The sequence below is a fragment of the Pelodiscus sinensis genome, chromosome 11 (genome assembly GCF_049634645.1).
Source record: "Pelodiscus sinensis isolate JC-2024 chromosome 11, ASM4963464v1, whole genome shotgun sequence".
Taxonomy (NCBI): Eukaryota; Metazoa; Chordata; order Testudines; family Trionychidae; genus Pelodiscus; species Pelodiscus sinensis.
In genome coordinates this window covers 10924854-10950428 of record NC_134721.1, presented here as the reverse complement: position 1 = coordinate 10950428, position 25575 = coordinate 10924854, and the positions used below count along the sequence as shown (strand labels likewise).

General features: G+C 43.3%; 1 protein-coding gene across 1 annotated transcript in view; it reads left to right on the top strand.

Annotated features, from left to right (window-relative positions):
* The window catches only part of SHQ1 (SHQ1, H/ACA ribonucleoprotein assembly factor), a 119896-nt gene extending 103823 nt beyond the window's left edge, over positions 1-16073 (top strand). The window contains exon 12 of the mRNA XM_075938646.1: positions 15032-16073. Coding sequence (XP_075794761.1) covers positions 15032-15677 — 646 coding nt within the window. The 3' untranslated portion in view covers positions 15678-16073. The remainder of the gene's footprint in view (positions 1-15031) is intronic.
* Positions 16074-25575: the final 9502 nt, after the last annotated feature.

Below are 25575 nucleotides of genomic sequence, written 5' to 3'. Positions count from 1 at the left end.
CCTGAGAAGGTCCGACTGGGATGATTTAACTGGAGTTGGTCCTGCATTGAGCAGGGGGTTGGACTAAATGGCTTCCTAAGGTCTCTTCCTACCTTGATTGTCTATGAGTCTATTCTTTTCTGTCTGCTGATGGGTGCTTCGCTTCAGACTCATTTCTCCTGTCGTTATTGTACTCCTGCTGTTGGTCTCTTACCCTGCTCCCCATACTGGCCTCTGTCCTCCTTCTCTCCTCTAGCCATTCTTTTCTTTTCCAATTTCACCTTCTCTCCCTTTCCCTTAAGGGTTCTTCCCCCCCTTCCTTTTCCTACTACTTTACATGTCTGCTGTATCCATTTCCTCCACATGGCTATGTTTTTGTCATTTTAGAAGATAAGCTGTGTGGGGGCAGAGACGCTCTCTTCATACATATTTGGAAAGCACGTAGCACATCAAGGCTCTATTGTAATCTAATGACAATAATATCGCAGCTTTGTCTTCCAGTCGTTACATCAGGTGTATGGACAAGACCTGTGATGTTTCTGCTGTCTATTTATCAAAGCTTTGACATTAAAAAAAACCTGCCTAGTATCAATTTAACCTGCAGTTAATCATTCTCTCAATGCATCTGGCATCTTGACAACTAATTATTATCATGTGTAATATTTTAAAAACCTAGTATTCATGTTTATGTAGGATCACTATTACCATAATAATAAGGTATTATTATCACAGGTGTGCATACTGGATGAGCATATTTTAAGGTAATCATGAGATTTCATTAACCATTATTGAAGAATTAAAATATTTGTTAATCTTAAATACTGATCTAAAGGTTTTGGAAACAGCAGGGCATGTTTACCATGTCTCTAAGCTCTGTACTATATTCCCCCATTCTCTTCATGACTTATGGTCACTTCTGTTCCCTGGGCTATTGGTTTAACCTGTACAATTTATCAAAGTAAACCCACAGTCTCGCTTGAGAAAGTGTCGTGTGCTGTGATTTCTGCAATGTGGCCTATCTTCCACTGAGTCAGGCTTCTGTTACTGCCATGCTGTCTCTTTAGTTCATATGGAATGAATTCCTGAGATTGAGTTCTCCTTGCTAGTGGATTATTTCCGTAAAAGTAAAATGAATTGACAGTGTAAAATGAATTAACAGGTATGTGCCAATAACTACTTAATTCTGTTTAGATCCTAAATAGGAGAGAGAAAGTTTTCCCCTGCTGCTGTATAATCAACCATCAGATTTTTACGTGACTTAATTCCTCTGCAATTCAAAGAATGTATATACAGTAATATCTTAATAATTTGATTCTTGTTTTTCACCTATACTTAGAATTTGAGGTCTGTTTGAGATATTTTCCCTTCCAAAGAATATCCAGAATAAAGGAAGTATTCTTAGATAAATGAGACCTACATTTACTGTTAAAACTTTAAATGCAGGTTGGGTGTGTGTTTCTTGGCTGTGTAGTTACTTTATTTCCTTTCTATATTATCAGGAGTCCTTCTCTTTCTCTGTCTCTTATCTTCTTCCCTCACTATACACCTTTTGTATTAAATCCAGGATCTCAGGGTATGTCTACACTTACCAAGTTTTGTCGTCAAAACTTCATGTCAACACCCAAAAGTCGACAAAACAAAACTCACTAGAGGGTGTTGACACTTGCTCCCTCTGAAGGATCATGTCCACACTGGGGGCACCATAATTGACAGTGAGAGCAATGCACTTTGGGTATATAGCTCACAGTGCCATGTTGTGGGGAGGCAGAGCTGATCCTTGTACATCTTAGGATTCCCCCTCAGTTCTCCCACAGCGTCTTCAGCTGCTGGGAGTGGCATCATAAATAGCTCCATGAGCTCTCCATACAGAGGAATGTAAAAGCAGCACAGCAGTCTATCTGCCGCTGTGTTCCTAGTGCAGGGAAGAACTGGAGCAGTCCAATGATTTGCACTTTGTTTGTTCCGCAAATGGAGCACCTCACTCAGCTGTCAGACACTTTCTGGAACTTTGAAAGTGGAAAGGTGCATGCCTGTGGGACAGCAGAAAGCAAAGCTGAGCTGAACCATCAAGGCATGCATTGTGGGATACTGGCGGAAGCCTCTTGTAGGGGTGGAAATATTTTGTTGTTGAAACTGGGTGTTTTTCCCGACAAAAGTCCCCTTGCAGTGTGTATGCTCTCATTTTTTGTTGTTGCCAAAAGGCAGGTTTTGATGACAAAACTTTTTAACATTAGAGAAAGCCTGACTAACTAGTTGTCAGCTGTAGAAAATCTAATTCACATTGTAGTTGGTGTTCTGAGCTGGAAATACTTCAGATTGAAGAAAGTGATTACATAAGGGCTTCAGAAAGAGGACTTTAAAAGGGTGACAATTATTTTTATAAACATACTTTTATCTGAAAGTGTGCGTGTTTCTATGTGATAATAGATAAGAACATGTGTTTGCTAAATACAGAACAGACAGTGGAGTTTTTGCAGGCTATATATAGAACATTATAAAAAGTACAGAGCCCAGAAACCCCATTTAACATTTATAGAATCTTATTTTTGAAAACATAAGGAAGTTCTTGGTTTTCTTGATCTCTCCTTTCCAAGTTATCTCTAATATCAAGCATGCAGCTGATTAAATTCAGACTATTGCTGAGTCATATGCAGACTCATCAAGTGTTTCTGTACTGCTTGTATTCATTGTCCTGTTGTAATCTACCATTCATAAAACAAAGGGGATGGCAAGCAAAAAATCAAGTTTAAATCATGCTAACGTTGCAGCACAATCAGTTAATAACAGAGTTTTTAAACTGAACTTGCACAGGAAAAACAGACATTGGGGGTGGTGGGTTAATGGAGCTTTATGGTATGTAAGAAGGTTTGAAAGTGCAAAGTGGTTTCTGCTTGATTTTTACATTAGAAATTCCAACTTTGTATGCTCCAGTTTTCCTGGAATAGTCTATGGATGATTGGAGCACTCCTAGAAGTAAGACATTACATGTACCAAGAAAACAAAATCTGAGTAAGTGGAAGGAAGAGGGATTTTTCAGACTGTTGAACATATTTGAGAGAGAACCTTTTAGTCCTTTAGTGAGAGCTAAACAAACTCCTATTCCAGTTTCTGGCCTTCTTCCTGAAAGAGGGGTAAGACAAGAGAAGAGGAGAAAGCCCTTCTTTGTACATTATATAAAGGGGGAGAAAAGGCACAACCCTCTTTTTTTTCATTTGCAGGCCATCCTGTGGCTCTTAGATACATCTCCAGTGTCTTTTAATTTTGTGAACTGCTGCACTTAGCAGAATAAGACTAGGTTGCCAGTATGAACTCTTAATTTCCTTGCTTTTGTTTGATTACATCATGAACATTAATAGATGTGGGGTTCTGAAATGGATGCAGTCCAACTGCATCAGAAATGTTATGCCTTGGGCTAGTCCCCAGGTATATTAGGGCAGTTTTGCAGCACTCCGCAGCCCAAAGCTAAGAACGCTCACATTACTGCCACTCTAGGATTCTCCTATATATGGGGATCACTGATTGTCATAGAGCCTCCATAGTGCAGATTGCTGGCAGTCAGCACAACTTAGAACTTAAGTTCCCTCTTAGCTACATGGCCACCTGGCTGCACAACTGCCTAACAAGCCCTGTGCAGGGGTTCAGGGCAGGCACACAGAGTGCACCACCTCTGCTCACCAGCCCCGACACGCAGTTTCCAAGGCAGCTGGGTGCTAGGGCTGGGAGAGGGGGCACACATCACCTTCATATTACTGCACATCTCAAAATTAATTCCATTCAGGGGTGGGAAAATTTAGAGGGAGCATTGCTTAGAACCGCCTCTCTGCTGCTGCAAATGGGCCCAGGATTAGGGGAGTGCAACGGTATCTTCAAGTCTGCACCTGCATCCACCTTGTCCTGAGCTGTGCCAAGGACTTCTTGACCAGAGCTCAGGAACTGTGGCCTTGGGTTTATCTGCTGTAAGCAAGCCAATAGCTACACAGAAGCATGTATATAAAGCATTTCAGTAAGACAACTGCAGAGTTTAGGAAGGGACAGTGGGAATTGTTGGCCTTTGAAAAACTAATCCAGCTAGAGTACTCATAATAGCTTCATTTTTTTTTAATAGAAAGTAGTGGGCTCTATTGTGTCATTTTTATCTCTTTTCCCTTGTACAGGTTGAACCTCTCTAGTCTGGCACCTTCGGGTCCTGACCAGTGCCAAACTAGAGAATTTGCCAAATCATGGGAGGTCAATATTGTCTAGCAGCTTTGCCAACACTTCAGCTGCTTACTGGGCTCTTAGAAGACATTTTGGGTAAATTAGAACTGAAAAGCAGCACAAAACACTGGTAGCCAAGATTGGTGGCTGTAAACAAACTTTATGGGATTGTGGGAAACTTGGGCACACCCATCATAAGTGGCCATTGGACTATCTACAGTCATGCTGGACCACGGATGTTGCCTGACCAGAGAGTGCCAGACTAGAAAGGTTCAACCTTTAGCACTTAATATAGGTGCAGAATCATCATCCCTCAGCAAATTTTGCAGAGTTTTCAATATGAAGGATTAATATGGCTCTTTTAGTGACAGCTACACAATAGAAATCAGTTAAGATAATTAAATTACTGTCGAAGTAGACCAGTTCATAACAATTAAACCAAGGCTTTCAGAGAGTGTTTATTTTCTGGTGCTATCTCATACCTGTTGTGTAGGAAAGCATTTATTCCTTCCTGACCTGTCCCCATCAGACACCAACTCTTTCACACATTTCCTGTGGACTCTGTGCTTATTATGTATTTGTGAAAAGAATGGTGAGGACACGTATTTGCTGCTTCAAAGAAATAATCCCTTTCTTTGCAGCCATAGTGTTACATTTTTGTTAAACAGTGTAATGCAAATGAAAGAGCCAAAAGAAGCGTATCACCATATATTTTCTTCTAGAACTCTTGGCACAGATAATTATTAGGTTTTAATAATTATAGAGTACTGTTAATTTACCTGAAACTTTGCAAATTTACATAAGATATATTTCATTCCTAAAGTGCTAGCACTCTTGGGAGTTGAGAAGAGGGATGGTGTGGAGAATATGGAAAAGGAGGGATTATTTGGCTAGCTGATTTAAAGGAGTGATTTGAAGGGGCTGTGGAGGGGATGCACTTGACAGGGAAGAATTCAAATGATAGAAGCCAGAAAGTGAAGAATGAAAAGAAGTACAAAGAGTATTGGGAAGAAGATCTTGAAGAAATGAAAGAAGAAAAACACAGAGATAAGATGGTATAAGCCAAGGCATGGCATGTGACAACAACTTTCTTGAATTTTAAGCAATAAGAGAGAGGTGGGGGGCTTTTGTGGTTGGGACTGAAGAACATTCATCAGAAAGAACATTCCCCCTTTCCTTTAACATCAGCCATGGCTTACTATGAAACCAAAAGGCAAAATTTGAAACTTATAATGGGAACTTTTTACACAATATACATTTAGTCTGTGCAACGCATTGCCACAGAATAACCTTGAGCCCAAGAATTTAGTAACATGAAAAAATTGCATTTGTATACAATTTCCAAGAATCAATCTCTCTCTCTCTGGATATATATATATTATATATATATATATATATATATATATATATATATATATTCATTCCTGTTGGATGACAGCGTGACATCATCTGTGTCTTTATGCTGCTGCTGCTGCTGCCTGCCTCCAACTTCAGCACTGTCCCCTCTGGGCGTGGGTTGCTCCAGGTCCAGCTCCTGCTTCACATCTCAGGGGGTTGCACTGCTGGGGCTGTGTCCCCTCTACTACCTCCCATCCTGCCTCCAGGCCTCATGGGGTGGTCTCCACCATCCAAGCCTGACCTCTTCCACCCAGACCATACTGAGTACCTTCTGCCATCTGAGCCCAACTCCCATCTCATCCCCCAGGCCACGCTGGTTCCCTTCGGCCATCTGAGCCTGACCCCACCCCTGGCTGCGCCGTGCTAAGTCCTATCTGCCATCCGAGCCCACCCTCTACCGTCCCCAGGCTGTGCTGAGTCCCCTCCACTATCTGAGCCCCCTCACTCCTTCCACCAAGCCTCTGCACCCCCAGCCCGCTCCTGCCCCTTCCACTCTGGCCAGACACCTACCTCCAGAGAGAGGGGGTTTGTTAAGCATAGCAAACGGGGCGCAGTCCCCTAGTAGAGTGTAAAAAACAAGTAGTAAAAAAATGGAGCCAGGTGGGCAGGTTATTCCATTAGGGCACGTCTACGCTACTGGAAAGATTGACAATGCTGCTGTTGATCTTCCAGGGCTCAATATAGTGGTTGAAGTATAGACCCGCTATATCAAACTCAACAGGCGCCCCTCTCAGCGCTGATAGTCCTGCTCCTCACGAGGCATAAGGGAAGCCAACAGGAGTGTTTACTCCTGTCAGCCTTTCACTGTGTGAACAGCGCAGAAACATGATGTAAGGTATGTCAACTCCAGCTACTTACTTCATGTAGCAGGAGTTAAGTATCTTACTTTGGCCTTCCAATGTGGTTGTAAACCAGGCCTTAAAACCTACGTACGGGGTTTTTTTGCACCTTCCAGTGGAGCAATTGGTACTAGTGGCTGGCAGAAACAGGGTTCCTATGTTCCTGTGCAACTTTGTATTTTTAAGGAAAATTCAAGTTGCTAGAGATAGTTTGGGGAAAATGTTATGACTGAACAGTTAATGGAAATTAGTTAATGAAAATTTTGGATATCAGGTGTTATGTAGAGAAGTGTGAGGTTTAATTGTGGGTTTCAGTAAATGCTTTTTAAAAAAAAATTAAACTTGTATGTGGTTTTGATTATTCTCCATAAATACACATTTTGGAGTTCTTTGAGTTGCATAAAGAAAGTTAACAAATAACCCATTCCAGTCCAAGATTTGTTTTTCAATGCTACTCTGTCTCTGTAAAGAATGTGTAAGAAGCTGCATTAAGTTTCCCCTCCCCCACCTTTTAAATAAAATTCCTTTAGGAGAAAAAAATTGCACAGTCTGTGTTATACTGAGTAATTATCCCCCCTGGGAAGCAGAATATAAAGATCTTTAAAGTCATTCAACTGAGAGAACAAGCACTTTAACTTTTGCCTCGAAGGAGTTATGTATTACATTATCAGCTGCTTGCTCCAGTGTCAGTGTGTCATGCCTTGCAGGTTAGCAGGTTTTGGCTGAGGAAATGAAACCCAGTCAGTTACTGCAGGATTTATAGTAGACGTGCTGTTGCAGGAAGTGGTGAAAAGTTGATTGATAGTCTGAGGCAGAACTCCACCATAAGAAACAGGATGTATATTTGCTATTTATACCTGGTTTTCTTTTTTCCCACATTTCAAGACATTCACTTGCTTTTTGTTCTCTCTGTTTATAAATTTATGGCACAGTTTTCTGGTAAAGCATGTGCTGAATTTCAAATACTTGAAATATTTTTTATGGCTACAGCTGTATTAAATGAGCTTGCTGAGGCTGAAAGTTGACCTACCGTGTCTGTTGTCTTCTTTTGTAGGCCTTACCCAAAGAGTCTAACAGTGTATTTGTTTAGTTTATTCTTAGGTACAATACTAACTACATTTAAAATATGTCTACAACTGATTTATTCTGCAGCATGTTCTAAAACAGGTTCATGCATGCTGCTGTGATAGGAGAGAGAACGCATATATGAAATGGGGGTCATAATTAGTTACATGGGTGCAGCATGTTTTTCTTTAAACTTTAAAAAGCAGGAAAGATCATTTTTAGAAAATTACAGTGTAAGGTAAATTATCAGCTGATCAATTCTTAAATCTATTTTTTGGCATTGTAGCTTAAAGTAAAACGAATTAGTTGTGGCTTAATGGTAATGTATTTGCTAAACATGTGGCTCAAAATAGACTGAATAGGCAAATACTTTTCCTAAAGATTATTTTTTTATCCTACCATTTAAAAAAACTGGTCAAAATATTATCACTTTAGGATTTCACGTCGGTTAGCCGTTTTCTTTTTAATTCAACAGATTTTCTTACATGCAAATCAATATTTAAGTTAGGAGTATCAGCAGGTTAGCTGAGGGACAGTCTAAAACTCATTCAAGATGAGAAAGGAAGATTTGTCGTCTTAAAGAGGTGGTGTTAAGGCTGTTCCCCACTCTGGCACTTCAAGTGCAGAAGGTGGGGGCCTGCAAGAGATAGTATACTTAAAATACTTTGCCTCTACAGGCTTCTATTTTTAAAATTCCTCAAGGTCACAGATTCCCTGACTTCGGGTAGTATGCTGCCACCACCCAGTGCAAAACTGCTTTTTGAACCCAGGATATGTCACTTAGGAATTTCTTCTAAGAGATCGTGGAAAAAAAACCAAACTATAATCTCTTATAGCTGACCTCTCAATCTTACACACACATTCAAAGATGTCCTATTACCTTCCAGGACACCTGAATCCTGGAATATTGGTATAGAAGGGTACGGCTTACTCAGGGAGCATAGGTGCGTAAACAGGGAGGAGATGTTGCCTTATATATTAAAAATGTACACACTTGGACTGAGGTGGAGATGGATGTAGGAGACGTGTTGAGAGTCTCTGGGTTAGGTTAAAAGTAAAAACCAAGGGTGATGTCATGCTAGGGATCTGCTGCAGACCACCTACTCAGAAGAGATGGATGAGGCTTTTTTTAAACAACTAACTGTTACCAGATTTGCCCAATACTCTGGGGTATGCTCATTTATTTGGGTTACTCTTATGGGTCTGGGGGAGGTTAACAGTTCTATCAGTGTGCTCCTTGTGCTTACTTGTGCTCTAATATGGAGCTGAATTCTCTCCCTGCTGCCAATTCCCCCTCCCACTGGAGCTCTCCTGCAGGAACTAGGTTCATCAGGATGGGGTTCTTCCCACCTTAGCAACACACACAGACACTCACGCCCACTAACAGAGCACTCCTGAAAGGACTGGGTAATCAGCACTCACAAGCTGACCCCTCATATGTCTCTGGACTCAGCAGACTGGGTTTAACAGCAATGCCACACTGCACCCTCATGAGCCTTTGGACTCAGTAGGCTGGATTAAACAGCACTTTAAGCTGCCATCCTCATAAGCCCCTAGGTTCAGCGCCTTCTATCCCCACTTTCACATCACAATCATTCACTGGTGAACCACACGTGGGGAAACCCCACAGGATTTTGGGCACTACAGGGATCTTTAGCTTGGGTACAAGAAGCGTTGTTGCAGAGCGAATGGGGAAGACAAAACAATACCCCTTGAGGAAGAGTGAGTGAAAGAGAAAGAAAGAGAGAAGCAACCAGCTTAACAATGAAAGTTATTTTTTCTGGGTAGTGATAGGAAGCCAAACACACATAACAGTTACAATATTAAATCTAAATTGAAACTGATTACAAATGTTAGGGCTAGCTAACCACATAACAGTTTACATAGGGCAGAGTCAGGAGGCTGGGGGGCAGGGAGAAAGAGAGAGAGAGAGACCTCACCACTCCGTGGAGCTTGCACTGATCGGGGTTCCCAGATGGTGATGGTATCCGGGGGTCCAGAGGGCAGGAGACAAGCAGAGCAGAGCCCCCAGCACGAGCAGACAGGAGATGAAGAAGTCTCAATGGAGCTGATGCAGTTTAAATCCAGGAATCAGAACAGTTTTTGTTGGGCATGGGTAGGAGTTTTTATAGGGCAATAGTTTATAGGACAATAGTTTGAAGAGAACACTGGATTTGTTTCTGGGTAAACAGAGGCAAGACAATAGAGACTGATCACACCGGATTATGGGTGATATTCCTTGAAGGAGCTCACAAAGTAACTAGGCAGTTTCAGTATTTTGGATGTCAATAGGATCCATTACTAGAATTGGTCTGATAATGACTAATTTGGATGTGAGCAGGCTTGGGTTCATTAGCATCTGGAGCAGAGATTTCCCATCAGGCAGTGCTTCTCTGCTTTCAGTATCCCATAGTTCAGTGCTGTTCCTGCTTTGGAAGAGCTGGTCTCCATTCTGTATGCTAATAGAGATGTCTCTCCGTGCTATCTTCCATGCAGATGAGGCTGGGGTGTTTCCTTAATTGTATCACCCTTGTCTGAAGCAGTTTAGGTGGGTCTTCCACAGCCTTTTCATTGCTTTGTCTTTGATTCTAGCAGAGGCCTGAGAGGGGGGATGGTTTTTGATGAGCATCACTCCCTGGCTCCCCAAGAGCACAGAGCTGGTAGGTAACAAGCAAAATTATCCAAAGTGCAGGATTTGGTGGTGATGGCGGACTTCAGCTATCCAGACATATGTTGTGAAATTAACACAGCGGGGCACAGACTATCCCATAAGCTCTTGGACTGCATTGAAGACAGTTTTTTATTTCAGCTGTTGTAGATTTGATTTTAACAAATAGGGAGGAACTGGTTGAGAATTTCAAAGTAGAAGGCAGCTTGAGTGAAAGAATTCATGATTCCAAGGAATGATAGACGGGAGAACAGCAAAAAAGAGACAATGGATTTCAAGAAGGCAAATTTTAGTAAACTCAGAGAGCTGGTAGGCAAAGTCCCATGGGTAGCAAGACTAACTGAAGAGAGTTGGCAGTTTTTCAAAAGAACATTATTAAGGGCCCCAAAGCAAACTATTCCGCTGTGTAAGAAAGATAGGAAGTATGGCAAAAGACCTCCTTGGCTTAACCAGGAGATCTTGCATGATGTAAAAATCAAAAAGGAGTCATATAGAAAGTGGAAACTAGGATAAATTACAAAGGATGAATATAAGCAAATAATACAGGTATGCAGGGGCAAGATTAGAAGGGCAAAGGCACAAAACGAGTTCAAACTAGCTACAGACATAAAGGGTAACGAGAAGACATTCTATGAATATATTAGAAGCAAGAGGAAGACCAAGGACAGGGTAGGCCCATTGCTCAGTGAGGCGGGAGAAGTAATAACAGGAAACTTGGAAATGGCGGAGATGCTCAATGACTTATTTGTTTCAGTCTTCACCAAGAAGTCTGATAATGAAAGAATGCCTAACATATGCTAGTGAGAATTGGGTAGGTTTAAGAAGATAAAATTAAAAAAAGAACAAGTTAAAAATTATTGAGAAAAGTTAGATTTCTGCAAGTCGCCAGGGCCTGATGAAATGCATCCCAGAATACTCAAGGAGCTGATAAAGGAGGTATCTGAGCCTTTAGCTATCATCTTTGAAAAATCATGGCAGACAGGAGAGATTCCAGGAGACTGGAAAAGGGCATCTATAAAAAGGGAAATAAGAACAACCCAGGAAACTATAGACCAGTCAGTTTAACTTATGTGCCAGGAAAGATAAAGGAGCAAGTAATTGAGGAATTCATCTGCAAACATCTGGAAGAAAATAAGGTGATAGGTAACAGCCAGCATGGATTTGTAAAGAACAAATGATGTCAAACCAATCTGATAGCTTTCTTTGATAGGATAACACATCTTGTAGATAAGGGAGAAGTGGTGGACATAGTACACCTAGACATTAATAAGGCATTTGATACGGTCTTGAATTATATTCTTATCAATAAACTAAGCAAATACAACTTAGATGGTGCTACTGTAAGGTGGGTGCATAACTGGCTGAATAACTGTTCTCAGTGAGTAGTTGTTAATGGTTCAAAATCTTGCTGGAAGGGCATAACAAGTGGGGTTCCTCTGGTCTGTTTTGGGACCGGTTCTGTTCAATATCTTCTTCAACGATTTTGATATTGGCATTGTGAGTACGCTTATTAAGTTTGCAGATGATACCAAGCTGGGAGGGATTGCAAGTGATTTGGAGGTTAGGGTCATAATTCAAAATGATCTGGACAAAATGAGAAATGGTCTGAGGTCAATAGGATGAAGTTTAATAAGGAGAAATGCAAAGTACTCCACTTAGGAAGGACCAATCCATTTCATACATACAGAATGGAAAATGACTGTCTAGGAAGGAGTAGTGCAGAAAGGGATGTAGGGGTCATAGCGGACCACAAGCTAAATATGAGTCAACAGTGTGATGCTGTTGCAAAAAAAGCAAATACGATTCTGGGGTGCATTAACAGGAGTGTTGTAAGCAAAACACGAAAAGTCATTCTTCCACTCTAGTCTGCACTGATTAGGCCTCAGTTGGAGTATTGTGTCCAGTTCTGGGCCCCCATTTCAAGAAATGTGGAGAAATTGGAGAAGGTCCAGAAAAGAGCAACAAGAATGATTAAAGGTCTAGAGAACATGAGCTATGAGGAAAGGCTGAAAGAACTGAACTTGTTGAGTTTGGAAAGGAGAAGACTGAGAAGGGGACATGATAGCGGTTTTCAAGCATCTAAAAGGTTGTCACAAAAAGTAGGGAGAAAAATTGTTCTCCTTAGCCTCTGAGGATAGGACAAGAAGCAATGGGCTTAAACTGCAGCAAGGGAGATTTAGGCTGTGTCTAGACTACATGGCTCCATCGATGGAGCCATGTAGATTAGGGTTGTAGGCAAAGGCAAATGAAGCCGCGATTTAAATGATCGCGGCTTCATTTAAATTTACATGGCTGCCGCGCTGAGCCAACAAACAGCTGATCAGCTGTTTGTCCGCTCAGCGCACTAGTCTGGACGCTCCCCTGCCGACATCAAAGCCCTTTGTTGGCAGCCCTGTTATTCCTCGTGGGATGAGGTTTACCGGGGCTGCCGACAAAGGACTTTGATGTCGGCAGGGGAGCGTCCAGACTAGCGCGCTGAGCGGACAAACAGCTGATCAGCTGTTTGTCGGCTCAGCGCGGCAGCCATGTAAATTTAAATGAAGCCGCAATCATTTAAATCGCAGCTTCATTTGCCTTTGCCAAAAAAACAAATCTACATGGCTCCGTCAATGGAGCCATGTAGTTTAGACATACCCTTAGATTGGACATTAGGAAAAACTTCCTAACCCTCAGGGTGGTTAAACACTGGAATAAATTGCATAGGGTGGTTGTGGAATCTCCATCTCTGGAGGTATTTATGGGCAGGTTAGACAGACATCTATCAGGGATGATCTAGATGGTGGTTGGTCCTGCTGTGAGTGCTGTGGACTTGATGACCTCTCGAGCTCCCTTCCAGATCTAGTGTTCTATGATTCTGTCTTCAAAAAGGTGATTTTATTAATAAAACAAATAATATACTTGGTAAAACATACTTAGTTTCTAGGTGTTATAGAGCAACTGAGAAAAAAAGATTAAAGCACAGAGAATTGCTTCTCTGGGATTCAGCTTCAGTTACAGTATATGACGGGTGGAGGGACACGTGATCCAGGCACAGAGGAATTCTAAGCCAGGAAATAAAAGAAATTAACCTGTTCATGACTAACTAAAACATTCCCTGTCTACTTACATTTGTTGCAACAATATTTTATTCTCCTAGACATGGTTATTGCTGTACATTTAATTTCTGCCTCCCATGTTCATTCCATTTCTTTCACAGCCCCTGTTGCTTCTCACACATGAAGATTGAAACAGGCAAAGCCTGTTTTTCAGTTCAAATCGTAACACTTTCTTCCCATTGGCTCTCCCAGCTACCTGCCATTCCTGGATTTTTCAGGGATTCTCTATGTTTAACCCTTTACAGGCAGTACTCCTCCCATCCATCATGGGTTTTTTAAGAAATTGGATAGGAAAAGGGAAAGGAGGCACAATTAGAAGAAAGAGTACAGTATTTGGAATTATTTGTGTAGAGGATTGAATGAGCCTCTGGTGAATAATGTTTAGAGCTAAATGGTGGGACTTGCACAGAGGAGATGCACATTTGTAACAGAGATATGAGAGATTTCTCTTAGCCATGAAACTTGATTTAATTTTGCGGGGGGCGGGGGCGGTATCTTGCAAGTTTCCTGTTTTCTCTCTATGTAAACAGATTATTAAAGTTAATCCAATTACTGTGTCTTCAAAAATTGCATCACTCAGTCGAACAAAACTAGTCCAAAGTTCCACCTTCCGCAGGTTTGTTGACATTGCTGTTTTTGAGGTGCTCATTTACTAGGTAGATATGTTAATCAACAGTAATTTGTGTCTATTAGAATAAAAATGAAATGGTAACAAAAGGTTGCTTAATATATAAAATAATTCTGAAAGCATCAGAGCTAAGGGGAATAAAAAGGAAAAGTAGAAGTTAAACAATAGTCCAAGTAGCCCAACAAGAAGAACCTGCTAAAATATGTTCTGTAAATATACAGAATACAGGAAATTGTTATACATATTTAAATTTGTAGGTAGGAAAAAGCCAACTGACTTAGTCCCCTCTGGGTTAATACCTTACCAAGCTGCTTCAAAACAGCTAATAACAGCCCTTGACTAGCCAAACACTGCAGTTTTACAACATGAAATATAGATAATATCTCTGCAGATATTTTTTGTTGCTTCATCGTCACGGTTGCAATCGGTGTTTCTCATTACAACGTAGTTCCAAAGCTTGTAAAGAAAAGTGTGCTTCTGAAAAACTCACTGGCTGTGTCTAGACTGCATCCCTTTTTCGTAAAAGGGATGCAAATTAGACATATCGCAATTGCAAATGAAGCGGGGATTTAAATCTCCCCCGCTTCATTAGCATAAAAATGGCTGTCGCTTTTTTCCGGCTTGGAGCTTTGCCGGAAAAAAGTGCCAGTCTAGACGCGGATCTTTTGAAAAATAAAGCCTTTTTCTTCATTTTAAGAGGGATAAGGGATCTTTCGGAAAAGGCTTTATTTTCCGAAAGATCCGCGGCTAGACTGGCGCTTTTTTCCGGCACAGCTCCGAGCCGGAAAAAAGCGGCAGCCATTTTTATGCTAATGAAGCAGGGTGGATTTAAATCCCCGCTTCATTTGCAATTGCGATATGTCTAATTTGCATCCCTTTTATGGAAAAGGGATGCAGTCTAGACACAGCCACTGTATAAGTTTGGTGAGGTGACCAATGTACATCTTTGCTTTCCTAGCCTAGAAGGGTAGAATAAGGTCAAGTGCATAAAGGATCATTTTTATCTTGGTTCTCTGTACTTTTTCTGTTACTATTTTGTAACTAAAGAAGGAGGTTGTTTACAAACAAAATGAGTGTAACAAATCTTTACCTCCCCACTGCTTATCATCAGACGGGAAATGTTTGTTTCTAGAGTTTAACAATGTGTGTTCTTTTTTTAAAGGTCAAAAAAGTTGGCAGCACTTGCTGAATCTTTACAGAAAGCCAAACTAACTAAGGCCCATTTAGGGTTTGAACTAGAAGAACTGGAATCAGCTGCACTTCTGGTACAAGAGGAAGAAAGTGAGTTAAAAGCTGCCAGCGCAGTTTCTAAGCAACAGCCGCCTTCCTCTGAATTGGAGACAAGTGATTCTGAAGAATCAAGCAGTACTTCATCATCTGAGACAGAAAGCTCTGATTCAGATGAACAAGAGCCCTCCACCAGTGAAGATGGGGAAATAAATTCTCTACAAGACGCACTTCAAGAGCAGAGGAGAGCCCCACTTATTGACTGGAATGGATTAGGGCGAGACACAGACAGTTTGACGTTAGATGTTAGTAATGAAAAATCAAAGGCTTCTTTACGATCTACATCTGTTCCTGGAAAACTGATAGAGGAATTAGGAAAGAAAATGCAGACTGCAATTAGGCTTTCAGAGCAGCCTGAAGAGTTGGCTACTGCAAGCTACACAGCTTTGCAAGAGAAAGGAGCAAATTATGCAGCTGAACCCCAAAGACTTTCAGAGGATCCAGATGAAAAAGAAAATTTCTTGGAGGTTTCCCCAACGAAAAGCCTACTGCTGTTTGTTGGCAGCACAGATGAAGACTGAACAAGCGTATTGGGAAAAACTCTGACCCGTTAGCTAATACAGCTCATTGCTATAATGAGATACTATTCCTACATCAAGTGTGGAAAAAGGAGGTGACAGAATTCCTGGGTTTTTTTTCACCCTGTTGATAATTTTTAAACAAGGCTGATTTGAAGGGAATCAAGACTTTCTAAAACCCTAATAATTAGATATATTTTGTGCATCAGTGATTCGTCAGAAAATACATTTTTGATCTCCAAATGCAGGAATCTGTAACTTCAGTAAATACTTTCAGGAACAGTTTTCATTGAGGTTAGTAGAGGAATGAAGAGAAATAATGAAATATAACTGAAAATAGTTGTATCAGTTAAAAATCTTAACTATTTGATAAATAAATATGTTCATGACTTTTTTTAATTACCTCTTACTACATTCTTGGATTTCAAATATTTTATTACCAATTTCTCTACTTTAAGAAGAATAACAAATGTCATTATAAAAATCGAAGCAGCACTGGCAGTTCTTGTTTGGACATCCAAAAAAATGTTCCCCCTTTTTTTCTTAGTACAGATTAAAGGGAGTTTCTTCATAATGAGTTCCAATCAGTGCTATGTATGAGCTTCTGTTTCTACAGTCCCATTATAAATTATGTTCTTTACCACTTTCAGCATTTCTTTTTAACTGTGTTGTCTATCCATTTTTTGAAATGTATCTAAGTGTAGATATTGTTTCCCTTTCAAAAATGAAAAATCTTGTTTCTTATTACTATTCAAGGGATGTTGTGCTGGCCCCACTGAGGTGGAAACACAGTGTAGTCTAGTGCTCTGAGCACAGGAATGAAAGGCAGGAACTCATAATTTCTTGTCCCAGCTCTGTGACTGATTTTGTGTGTGTCTGAAAAAGTTACTTAACCTCCCTATACCTCATTTTTTCCATCAGTAAAATATGAAGAATACTTGCCTGCCTCTCAGAGGTGTTGTGAGAATATTAATGAGGGAACATATTATAATAGTGAGAAGTCCAATGTTTTACAAATGAAATGCTGTACTTCCAGGCAGGTATGACTTACCCATAAAAGGTTGCTTCAGGATGAAAGGTAGATTGAATGGCCATTTGCTTTCATGTGTGTAATATTGAAATCCAATTTTGGGGGAAATGAAAAAAAACAAATTTGAATTTGGTAGAGTTTCTGGTAGTTCATCATTGGTAAGTGACAGTGCTTGAAAAGGAATGATTAGCGGATGCTGATGTGCTGTCATTGGAACAAGATAACAGATTGGTGATGAGGAACACAAGGATTTTCGTGCTCTCCTGGGAATTGTGAAACTCCAGCACATCTCAGTCTTATTCTTCCCACGCTTTCTTTTCAGCCTTCACTTACAACTACAAAAGCACATAGAAAGTCACAATTGAAAAACTTTAAATTCTTCATTTACAATTAAGTGAGCATTTCTTTCTCTCCCTCCTCACAATCAAATTCAAACTATAGCTGCATACAAGCAAGATGCATTCAAGAATGACAGAGAAAACAAGTACAGGCAGTCCCCGGGTTACGTACAAGATAGGGACTGTAGGTTTGTTCTTAAGTTGAATCTGTATGTAAGTCGGAACTGGTGTCAGCCGCTGCTGAAACTAATCAGTTTCAACCGCGGCTGAATCTGAACGCCAGTTCTGACTTACATACAGATTCAACTTAAGAAACCCAGGCGTCCCCAAGTCAGCTGCTGCTGAAACTGATCAGCGGCTGATTCCAGGAAGCCTGGGGCAGAGCAACTCTGCCTCGGGCTTCTTATAGTCAGCCGCTGGTCAGTTTCAGCAGCGGCTGACTTGGGGACGCCTGGGGTAGAGCAGCTGGGGTGCTGCCGGGTTGGTCCGGAGCGGCGCTGCGGGACCAACCCGGCAGCCCCCAGCTGCTCTACCCCAGGGGTAGGCAAGAAAAGCCTGGTCTGCTGAGGGGGGGGGGGGGGGCACTAGCTGCGAGGGACAGGAGCAAAGCCGCGGAGCACGCCCGCAGCCGGACAGCCCGGACGTGCTTGGGCTGTCCCCCTGCGGGCGTGCTCAGCGGCTTTGCTGTCTGTCTGCCTGGTCTGCAGGGAGACGGGGAGCAAAGCCTTGGAGCACGCCTGCAGCAGGACAGCACAGGCGCGCCCGGGCTGTCCCGCTGCGGGCGTGCTCCATGGCTTTGCTCCTGTCCCCCTGGTCCCGCTGCCTGGGCGGCTTTGGTCTGGGGCAAACAAGCAAAGCCGCCCAGGCAGTGGGACGCCCGCCGCCTGGGCGGCTTTGCTCGGGATTCTCTGGTCTGCTGGGGGGGGTCCAGCGGCTGGGGGGGGGGTCCAGTCGGATCCGCGTAAGTCGGGGACTGCCTGTAGGAAAAAAAGGGTGAATGTTTAAACTTGCTATAAACAGCCTGCAGAAATAGGAGCTAAATATTAGCCTGAGCTAAATATGGGTTAGGAAACACAGGCTGGAAAAGTTAAAGGGTACATGTCAGAGTCTGTGTCTGCCGCTTTCAGTTTTGTTTTTTCCCCCATGTTGTGGCAGGCTGCCAAGGAGAGCTGGTTTCCCTGTTCTCCAAACAGGATTTTTTCCCTCTAGGAACTGGCTCCCTCCTTTATGGTGAAATAAATCTCTTTCTTTGTTCCAAAGGATTAACCTGCCTGTTGGCTAAGGACATTACACCAGTCTGCCTTTGTCCAGACACATTAGAACTTGACCTTTTCCCACTAATCTTCAGGGGATCTTTCTGGAGTGAAGTACCTGCAGTGTCTCCTCGAAGTGACATTGTAGCACATTCCTTATAGGAATAGGTAGGAATATACAGAACCTGGTAATTCTCTGGGACACTTTGGGGTTTCACCCAGATCAGTAAGGCGTTATGTCACATTAACCTTGTTTGCAGTGCAGCTTTGGCTCAGAGCACTGAGACCATCAGCCTGTTTGCAGCTCAGTAACTTCACCCTGGCTTCCATTAGCCTAGTTATTCCTTGCAGGGAGACGAAACAGTCTGCTAAGCACATCTCCCCTAAACCTTGTTTGAATGCTCAACTCACTCTCACTATAACGCGCTCAAAAACTTATCTAGTTCATTGCTCCTTTAAAGAGACAGAGCACTGCACCAACCCTCTGAGTTTGGCTGATGATTTAACAAGTTAGTTTGAAATGCAGGACTGAGCTGATTGCAAGCTCAAATGCAGGAATTTTTGGGGTGGGGGGGTGAACCATGGGAGGGACTGGCAGCTGCCCTGGCCCTGTGGCCCAGCCCCACCCCCGGGGGTCTCACTCATGGGTGGGAGGGGGGGAGGATGGGGAGTGTCCCAGCCAGACACTGTGCAAAGGAGGCTGGGGCAGTGTGCTGCTTCTGCCTTCCTCTGGCCAGTGGGAGCATGCGGGGAGAGAAGCTGAGGCAACGCTCCGCCCCAGCCTTATGCTTACTTGGAGGACCGTAGGGGGGTGCATTCGCACCCTTTGAGCACACACCCTACATATGGACCTGGATTGTGTAGTAAAACAAGATTGTTAAATTTATTACCAAGGAACAGATAATGTAGGTGATGATGAGCAGGAGGAATTGGGATAGAAGCAGGTGCCAAAAAAAAAAAAAAAAAAAGGTAAAATATGCTTTGAAGACTGAAACCTAATTTAACAAGCTAGGGTCTTTTGTGTTAAGTGGCTTTCTCACTGTAAAAAAAAGCAACTTAAAACACAACAAATAGTCTGAAGATGATCTATCTGAGACGCGTGCTTAAAGGGACCCCCCTGGACAGCTGTTTCTCAGGTTCTGCTGCAGACTTGCCTACCTCTCTGAGGGGCTGCAAAGCTTTAGCAGTGTGTGCTCTGGGTGCCCAGCTTTGTTGGACACCACTGCATTATTTTGTTTTTTGCTATGGAGCCAGAGTTGCCCGTGGGCATGCGATGGCTCCACACTGTCATGCTGCAGTTTATGCAGCAGCTTAGCAAACCATCTTGATGGTCCTGCCCCAGCTCAACTCTTAGCTCATCTGTGAGTCTCTCTGCCTGGATGTGGGAGCAATGTCCTTGCCCCCGCAATCCATGATCGAGATTTTGGAGCTGGACACTGGTGGGACTGCCTGGTGATGGAGCAGTGGGATGACCAGCAGTGGCTCAACAACTTCTGCATGCGGAAGGCCACCTTCTTGGAGCTATGTGCCTGGCTTGCACCTGCCCTCGGGAGACACGACACCCACCTGCAGCCCGCCATCCCCCTGGAGAAGCGGGTCGCTATTGCTGTGTGGAATCTCGCTATCCCCGACAACTACAGGTCGGTGGCACATCACTTTGGCATAGGGAAGTCCACTGCTGGGGTCCTCCTCATGGAGGTAAGGCACTCTCGGGCTGCAATCCCTGCACAGAGTGGGTCCTGGAAAAGGGGGACCCTCGGGAAAGGCCTGTGGGAGAGTGTGGGGAGTGGAGTGGGGGTTGGGGGAAGGCCCATCTCTGGGGAGTTGTGCCATCCTGCCCTCACACAACCCTGCTACTGGGTGAGCGGCCTCATAGGGGGTGGCTTCTGGGGTGTTTGCAGGGGGGAGGAGGGAGACGGGCATCTCCCAAAGGCTCCAGCACTCCCTCTCATTCTGTTTTGCGTGTTTCGTTGTCTTCTTCATAGAATGAGGTTTACCAATGTCGGAAAACCCCCTGCATTCTTTGAATTTTTGTGAAAGACCGTGATTGTGGTGTGGACATAAGTGACGTTTTTTCGGAAAAACCCTGCAGTCTAGATGCACCCTAAAAGTCGGTTTGTGTGGGTGCTCTTTGCCAGCACTTTTGCTAACAAAATACTTCCACCCCATGTGGGTTTTTTTTCTTGTCAGCAAGAATGTGTTCCTGCTGACAAAGCAGCGTTTATACTTTCACTTGCTGTTGCAAAACTTTGCTGTTCATGGAGTGAGGGGTTAAGCACCTGTGAATGTCAAAAGCTTTGTCCGTTAAGTCCAAATGTAAACACACCCTTTGTTTTCAAAGTTAGGAAGCCCTGACATTAATCCCACCCCCATGATAGTTAAGTGGCCATCTCCCCATCTGGCTAGTTTGATGACTTTGTATACCTTTTATGCAAACATATTTCCATGGTCTCTCCTTGCTCAAACTAGGGGCCACCAAATGAAACTAATGGGCAGCAGGTTTAAAACAAATAAAAGGAAGTAGTTCTTCTCACAGCGCGTAGTCAATCTGTGGAACTCCTTGCCTGAGGAGATTGTGAAGGCTAGGACTGTAACAGGGTTTAAAAGAGAACTAGTTAAATTCATGGAGGATAAATCCATTAATGGCCATTGGTCAGTATGGATAAGGAATGGTGTCCCTAGCTTCTGTTTGTCAGAGGGTGGAGATGGATGGCAGGAGAGAGATCGCTTGATCTGTTCAGTTCACTCACTCTGGGACATTGGCCACTGTCGGCAGACAGAGTACTGGGCTGGATGGACCTTTGGTCTGATGCAGTATGGCTGTTCTTATGTTGTTAATTTACATTGGAGACCCTTTCAGGCTGGCAGAACCACATTTCTTTGTCCTGGGTGGAGGGGAGCTGTTAGCCCTGTCTGCCACATACATATTAAGAACATATATTGCCAGCCCGTATTCATAGTTTTTATATATCCTGTTACGTGGTATATACACCATGCAAGAACATTAATTACCAGGATGTTACCAGTTCATATAGGATACCTTACATAGCCCCTCTCATATTATAATTATGACAGCAGTGAGTTGGTTACACTGAGCTGGTCAGACAGCTAGCTGGTGCTCACTGCTCCATACCATAGAGCTCCTTGCCCTGTGGCACTGGGATGCCATCACACCTGTAAGGCCCTGCATAGCTCTGTGGTGTCTACATCTCACAAAACCCAGCACTCCCCACCCTCATCTGATGTTCTGCCAAATTACCTCTCCCCAGGTTCCCAGCTCCATTCTCCATATAGAAACCTCCTCTCCTCTTTTGGACCTTGTAGTCCCACTCCACCTGCAAATTCCTCCTCGTCTCCTTGTCAAGAGGTGGGACAGACGTGGTGCTGCTGTGTAGTAATGTTAGCGGTACTGAGATGTAACAGTGTTATGAATGCTGTGGGTTACCAGGTTGGGGAGAAGTTACTGGACATTGAGTTGTTACAATTCCCTGCGTGACTCCCTTCATCTAATTTATATTGGAGGTAACAGAATGTCTGTTTTATGTCTAAAATGCTCAAATTCCATGGGGTCTGCATTTTACAACGGCTTCCCAGATAGGACCAAGGATCTACTTCAAAGACAGTGGAGCAAGCGAGTAGCTGCAAGGCTCTGTTTTCCCATGAGTTGTAAAATTGCTCAATAAAGTGTATGATGTATGATTTGGAGAGCTGGGAATCCCCAAATCGAAGAGCGATAAATAATTGAAAAAGGAGTAGTTTCCTGCAAAGGGGAGTGAGTTGTCAGGGCTGTCCAGGGCACTGTCAGGCTGACACAGAGCGAGGGTCTGCGGAAGGAAATGAATCCTTCCAGATAGTCCATATGGACGATGGTTAACCAGTTGGCAAGCTAGATATGTGGAGAGTCTGATTTATTGTCTTTAAGATCTGCTTTCTCTGAAAAGTGTGAGTTAGCCATAAATAACACTTTGCTTTATTCAGGCTGTCGGCTCACTGATTACTACTATCATTGTCCCGAAGAGAACAGAAGTGCAGCGACTGGCATAACTCAGGCCTGCTGAGGTAAATCATGGCTGATAGGGAGATTCTTCCATTCTCAAACCGGGTCCTGGGTTGCAGTCGTCTGATTTCACCCTAAAAGTTGATGACTACACAGGGGAGGGGACACTCAGGGTATGACTAGACTACATGCCTCTGCTGACAGAGGCATGTAAATTAGACATACCAACATAGTCAATGAAGTGGGGATTTAAATATCCCCCGCTTCATTAGAATAAAAATGGCCACCGTCTTGTGCCGGCTCAGCTGTTTGTTGGCACAAAGCGGCAGTCAAGACGGGGATCGGTCGGCAAGAAAAGCCTATGCCGACCGATCCTGTAAACCTCATTTCACGAGGCATAAGGGATCGGTCGGCAAAGGCTTTCCTTGTTGACCGATCCCCGTCTTCACTGCCAGTTTGTGCCGACAAACAGCTGAGCCGGCACAAGACGGTGGCCATTTTTATTCTAATGAAGTGGGGGATATTTAAATCCCCGCTTCATTGACTGTGTCGGCATGTCTAATTTACATGCCTCTGTCAGCAGAGGCATGTAGTCTAGACATACCCTAAGAGAGGCCAGAGGTGCAATGCTCCTGTGTCTATGGAGCAAGCCATTCTACACTAGCTTACATCATGGAGGATTTAAACACTATGGTTCATGTACCAGCCACCCACTTCTGCCTCTCGTGGGAAGATCACAACAGTGCAGGAAAATCTTCAGAAGGTATAGGACCTCCAGGATGATTTCTATACTACCTCTGTTTCCTGACTGCAATCACAACAAGGGGCAAGGCTGAAGCTGCCCTGAGCCTCCCGCTGGAGTGAGTACTTAGGGTTATTTGCAGCCATCATCATTTAGAGCAGCCATCCAGCTGGACAGGGACTTGTTATTCCCCTGTTATTCCCCTGTTATTCTGGGAATAAGCCCCTCCCCCTTACCCTTCCCTACTGTTGCTTCCTCCAACAGGGAAACATGGTTGTCATTTGCATTTGGTACCTTTGAAGGCCTCATTGTTATGTCACTCCAGGGGAAAACCCCACTCGGACCCACTCTCTGCCCCTAGTTCCTGGTACAGTTGTTACAACCTGCGTCATTTCCATCAGCAGTCATCACCCAGGGTCCCTGTTTCCAGATTAGCTGTGTCGGAGGCAGTCCCTGGCTTTCAGCATCCTTGCTCAAGGCCTAGGGAGGTTGCACTCCTGCTTTGCCACTGCTTGGTATGCTGCCCCCTGCTAAAGCTAGACAAAGGGGAACTGCAGGACAGATTATGCTCTTGGGTGACACTTGTGCCAACCCCACTGCCCTGTAACTGGGAATCATTGCTGTTGATTTTTGGAGAGGGAATACAGTCCAGCTTTCTGAGTCTTGGCTGTGCCGGCTCTCCAGCGGAGAGTGGAAAAAATTGGTTTTGTTTCTAAAGTCAGTGGACGGGACATGGAATGAAAAGAGAGACCCTCTGCCCTATAGAGCCTGGTGTCTTTTTACCAAATCATTTTTAAGAACAGAATTGCACTCCTGTATGAATGACAATGGGAGAAATCCTGGGCCCATTAAAGTTTCACATTGACTTTTTGTAGAACCAAGATTTTACTGTTGCCCTGCGTCTCGGCGAGCTCCCAACAAAAAGGTGTCTGAAACTATTCAGATTAAAAATGTGTAGCTCTGTGGCATCTTAGGCTATGTCTAGACTGCATTGTTATGTCTGGATACCAGAAGTATCCTAATATAGCAACACCACGTCCAAGAAACGCGTCCGCTATTTTGGAAAATTTTTCAAAATAGCGGACGCGCTCTTTCGCTATCCCTGTAAACCTTGTTCTACGAGGAATAAGGGATGGCTCGAAAGAGCACTTTATTTCAAAATTTGGTGCCATGTAGACACACCAGATTTCGAAATAACCTCTTTCAAAATTAAATTATAAAAAAAAGATATGCAGATTGCCTATCTTTTTTCAATTTTACAGTGTAGTCTAGACGTAGCCTTAGAAACGAACAAAAATATGAAGAGGGTTTTGCCCACGAAAGCTCCTGATACTGTATATATTTGTTAGTCTCTAAGGTGCCACAAGACGACTTGTTTTTAAAGGTACAGATTAACACAGCTACCCCTCTGAGACTATTCAAATTAAGTAGCTCGTGTTGTAATTGTTGGTTTGGTTTGTCTTCCTTTAACTTTCCAGCCTGTTTTCCTGTCTGGTTACATAGACTTCACCTCCTGCCAAATGAGGGAAGCATTGCTTAGACTTGCTTTACTGCTGTAAATGATAAATGTGGCAAAGAAATGGATTCACAACTCACACCCCTGGAGTGAGTGGGGGCCACAGCTCTCCACCATCGACACAGCTAAAGATTGTCAAAGCTTGATCTGGTTGTCTCAAGGCTGGGGAACCAAACAGGGAAACACATGTCAAACAGATAAATGGCTTTGCTGTTTGGAGCGCTCCGTGGAGGCCATTTGTTTCCAAGATAAGGAAGAATGCACTCCAAAGCAGGGGAAAGATAAGCCAGAGGAGCAAAATGAATGGGGAATTGCTTGGGGCTTGCTTGGACACTCGAACACTTGACATGAATGCTCTGCCCCCACTCCCAGAAAAGGCTGCTATTAGAGTTCTGCGTCTGTGTTTCTTAAAATATTATGCTATACTACTAAGACAGACCTATTGCAGCATGCGTACACAGACAACACGCTGGCAAATGGGGCCCATATCTGTGGTCTTACAATGTGAATAACTCTTGTTTTTTCTTGTGCCTCTCACTGCAGAGTTTCTCTCCCTTCTCATAGCTGTTTGTATGTAGGTGATGGGTGATGGTAAAACTGAGGCTGAAATACTTTGGTACCTAAAAATAAGGCGATTTTAATTTTGGGAGGCTCGGGCAACAGGCGAAGACCTTTGAGCATTAACACAGACTGTTTGGAAGCCTGGCTTGCAGCACAAGAAAAAGCTTAGTAGTGTTGGTTTATTTCTTACTAGATGGACCTAGTGGGTGAGCTAATATCTTCTATTGGACCAAGTGCTAGTGGTGAGAGAGACAAGCGTTGGAGCTTAATGCAAAGCTCTTCCTCGGGTCTGGGAAATGTCTTATTAAACATTTGCCATACTCCAAAGCCACAGCACAGTTCAGCGCTATTGACTATCTGTTCCGCAGAAGCCTAGGACACGGACAGGAGCAGTATATTATAGGTCGGGATTAAGATACACTGGCAGAGCTCCATGAAGGAGATAGCACAGCTTTCATCCCTCA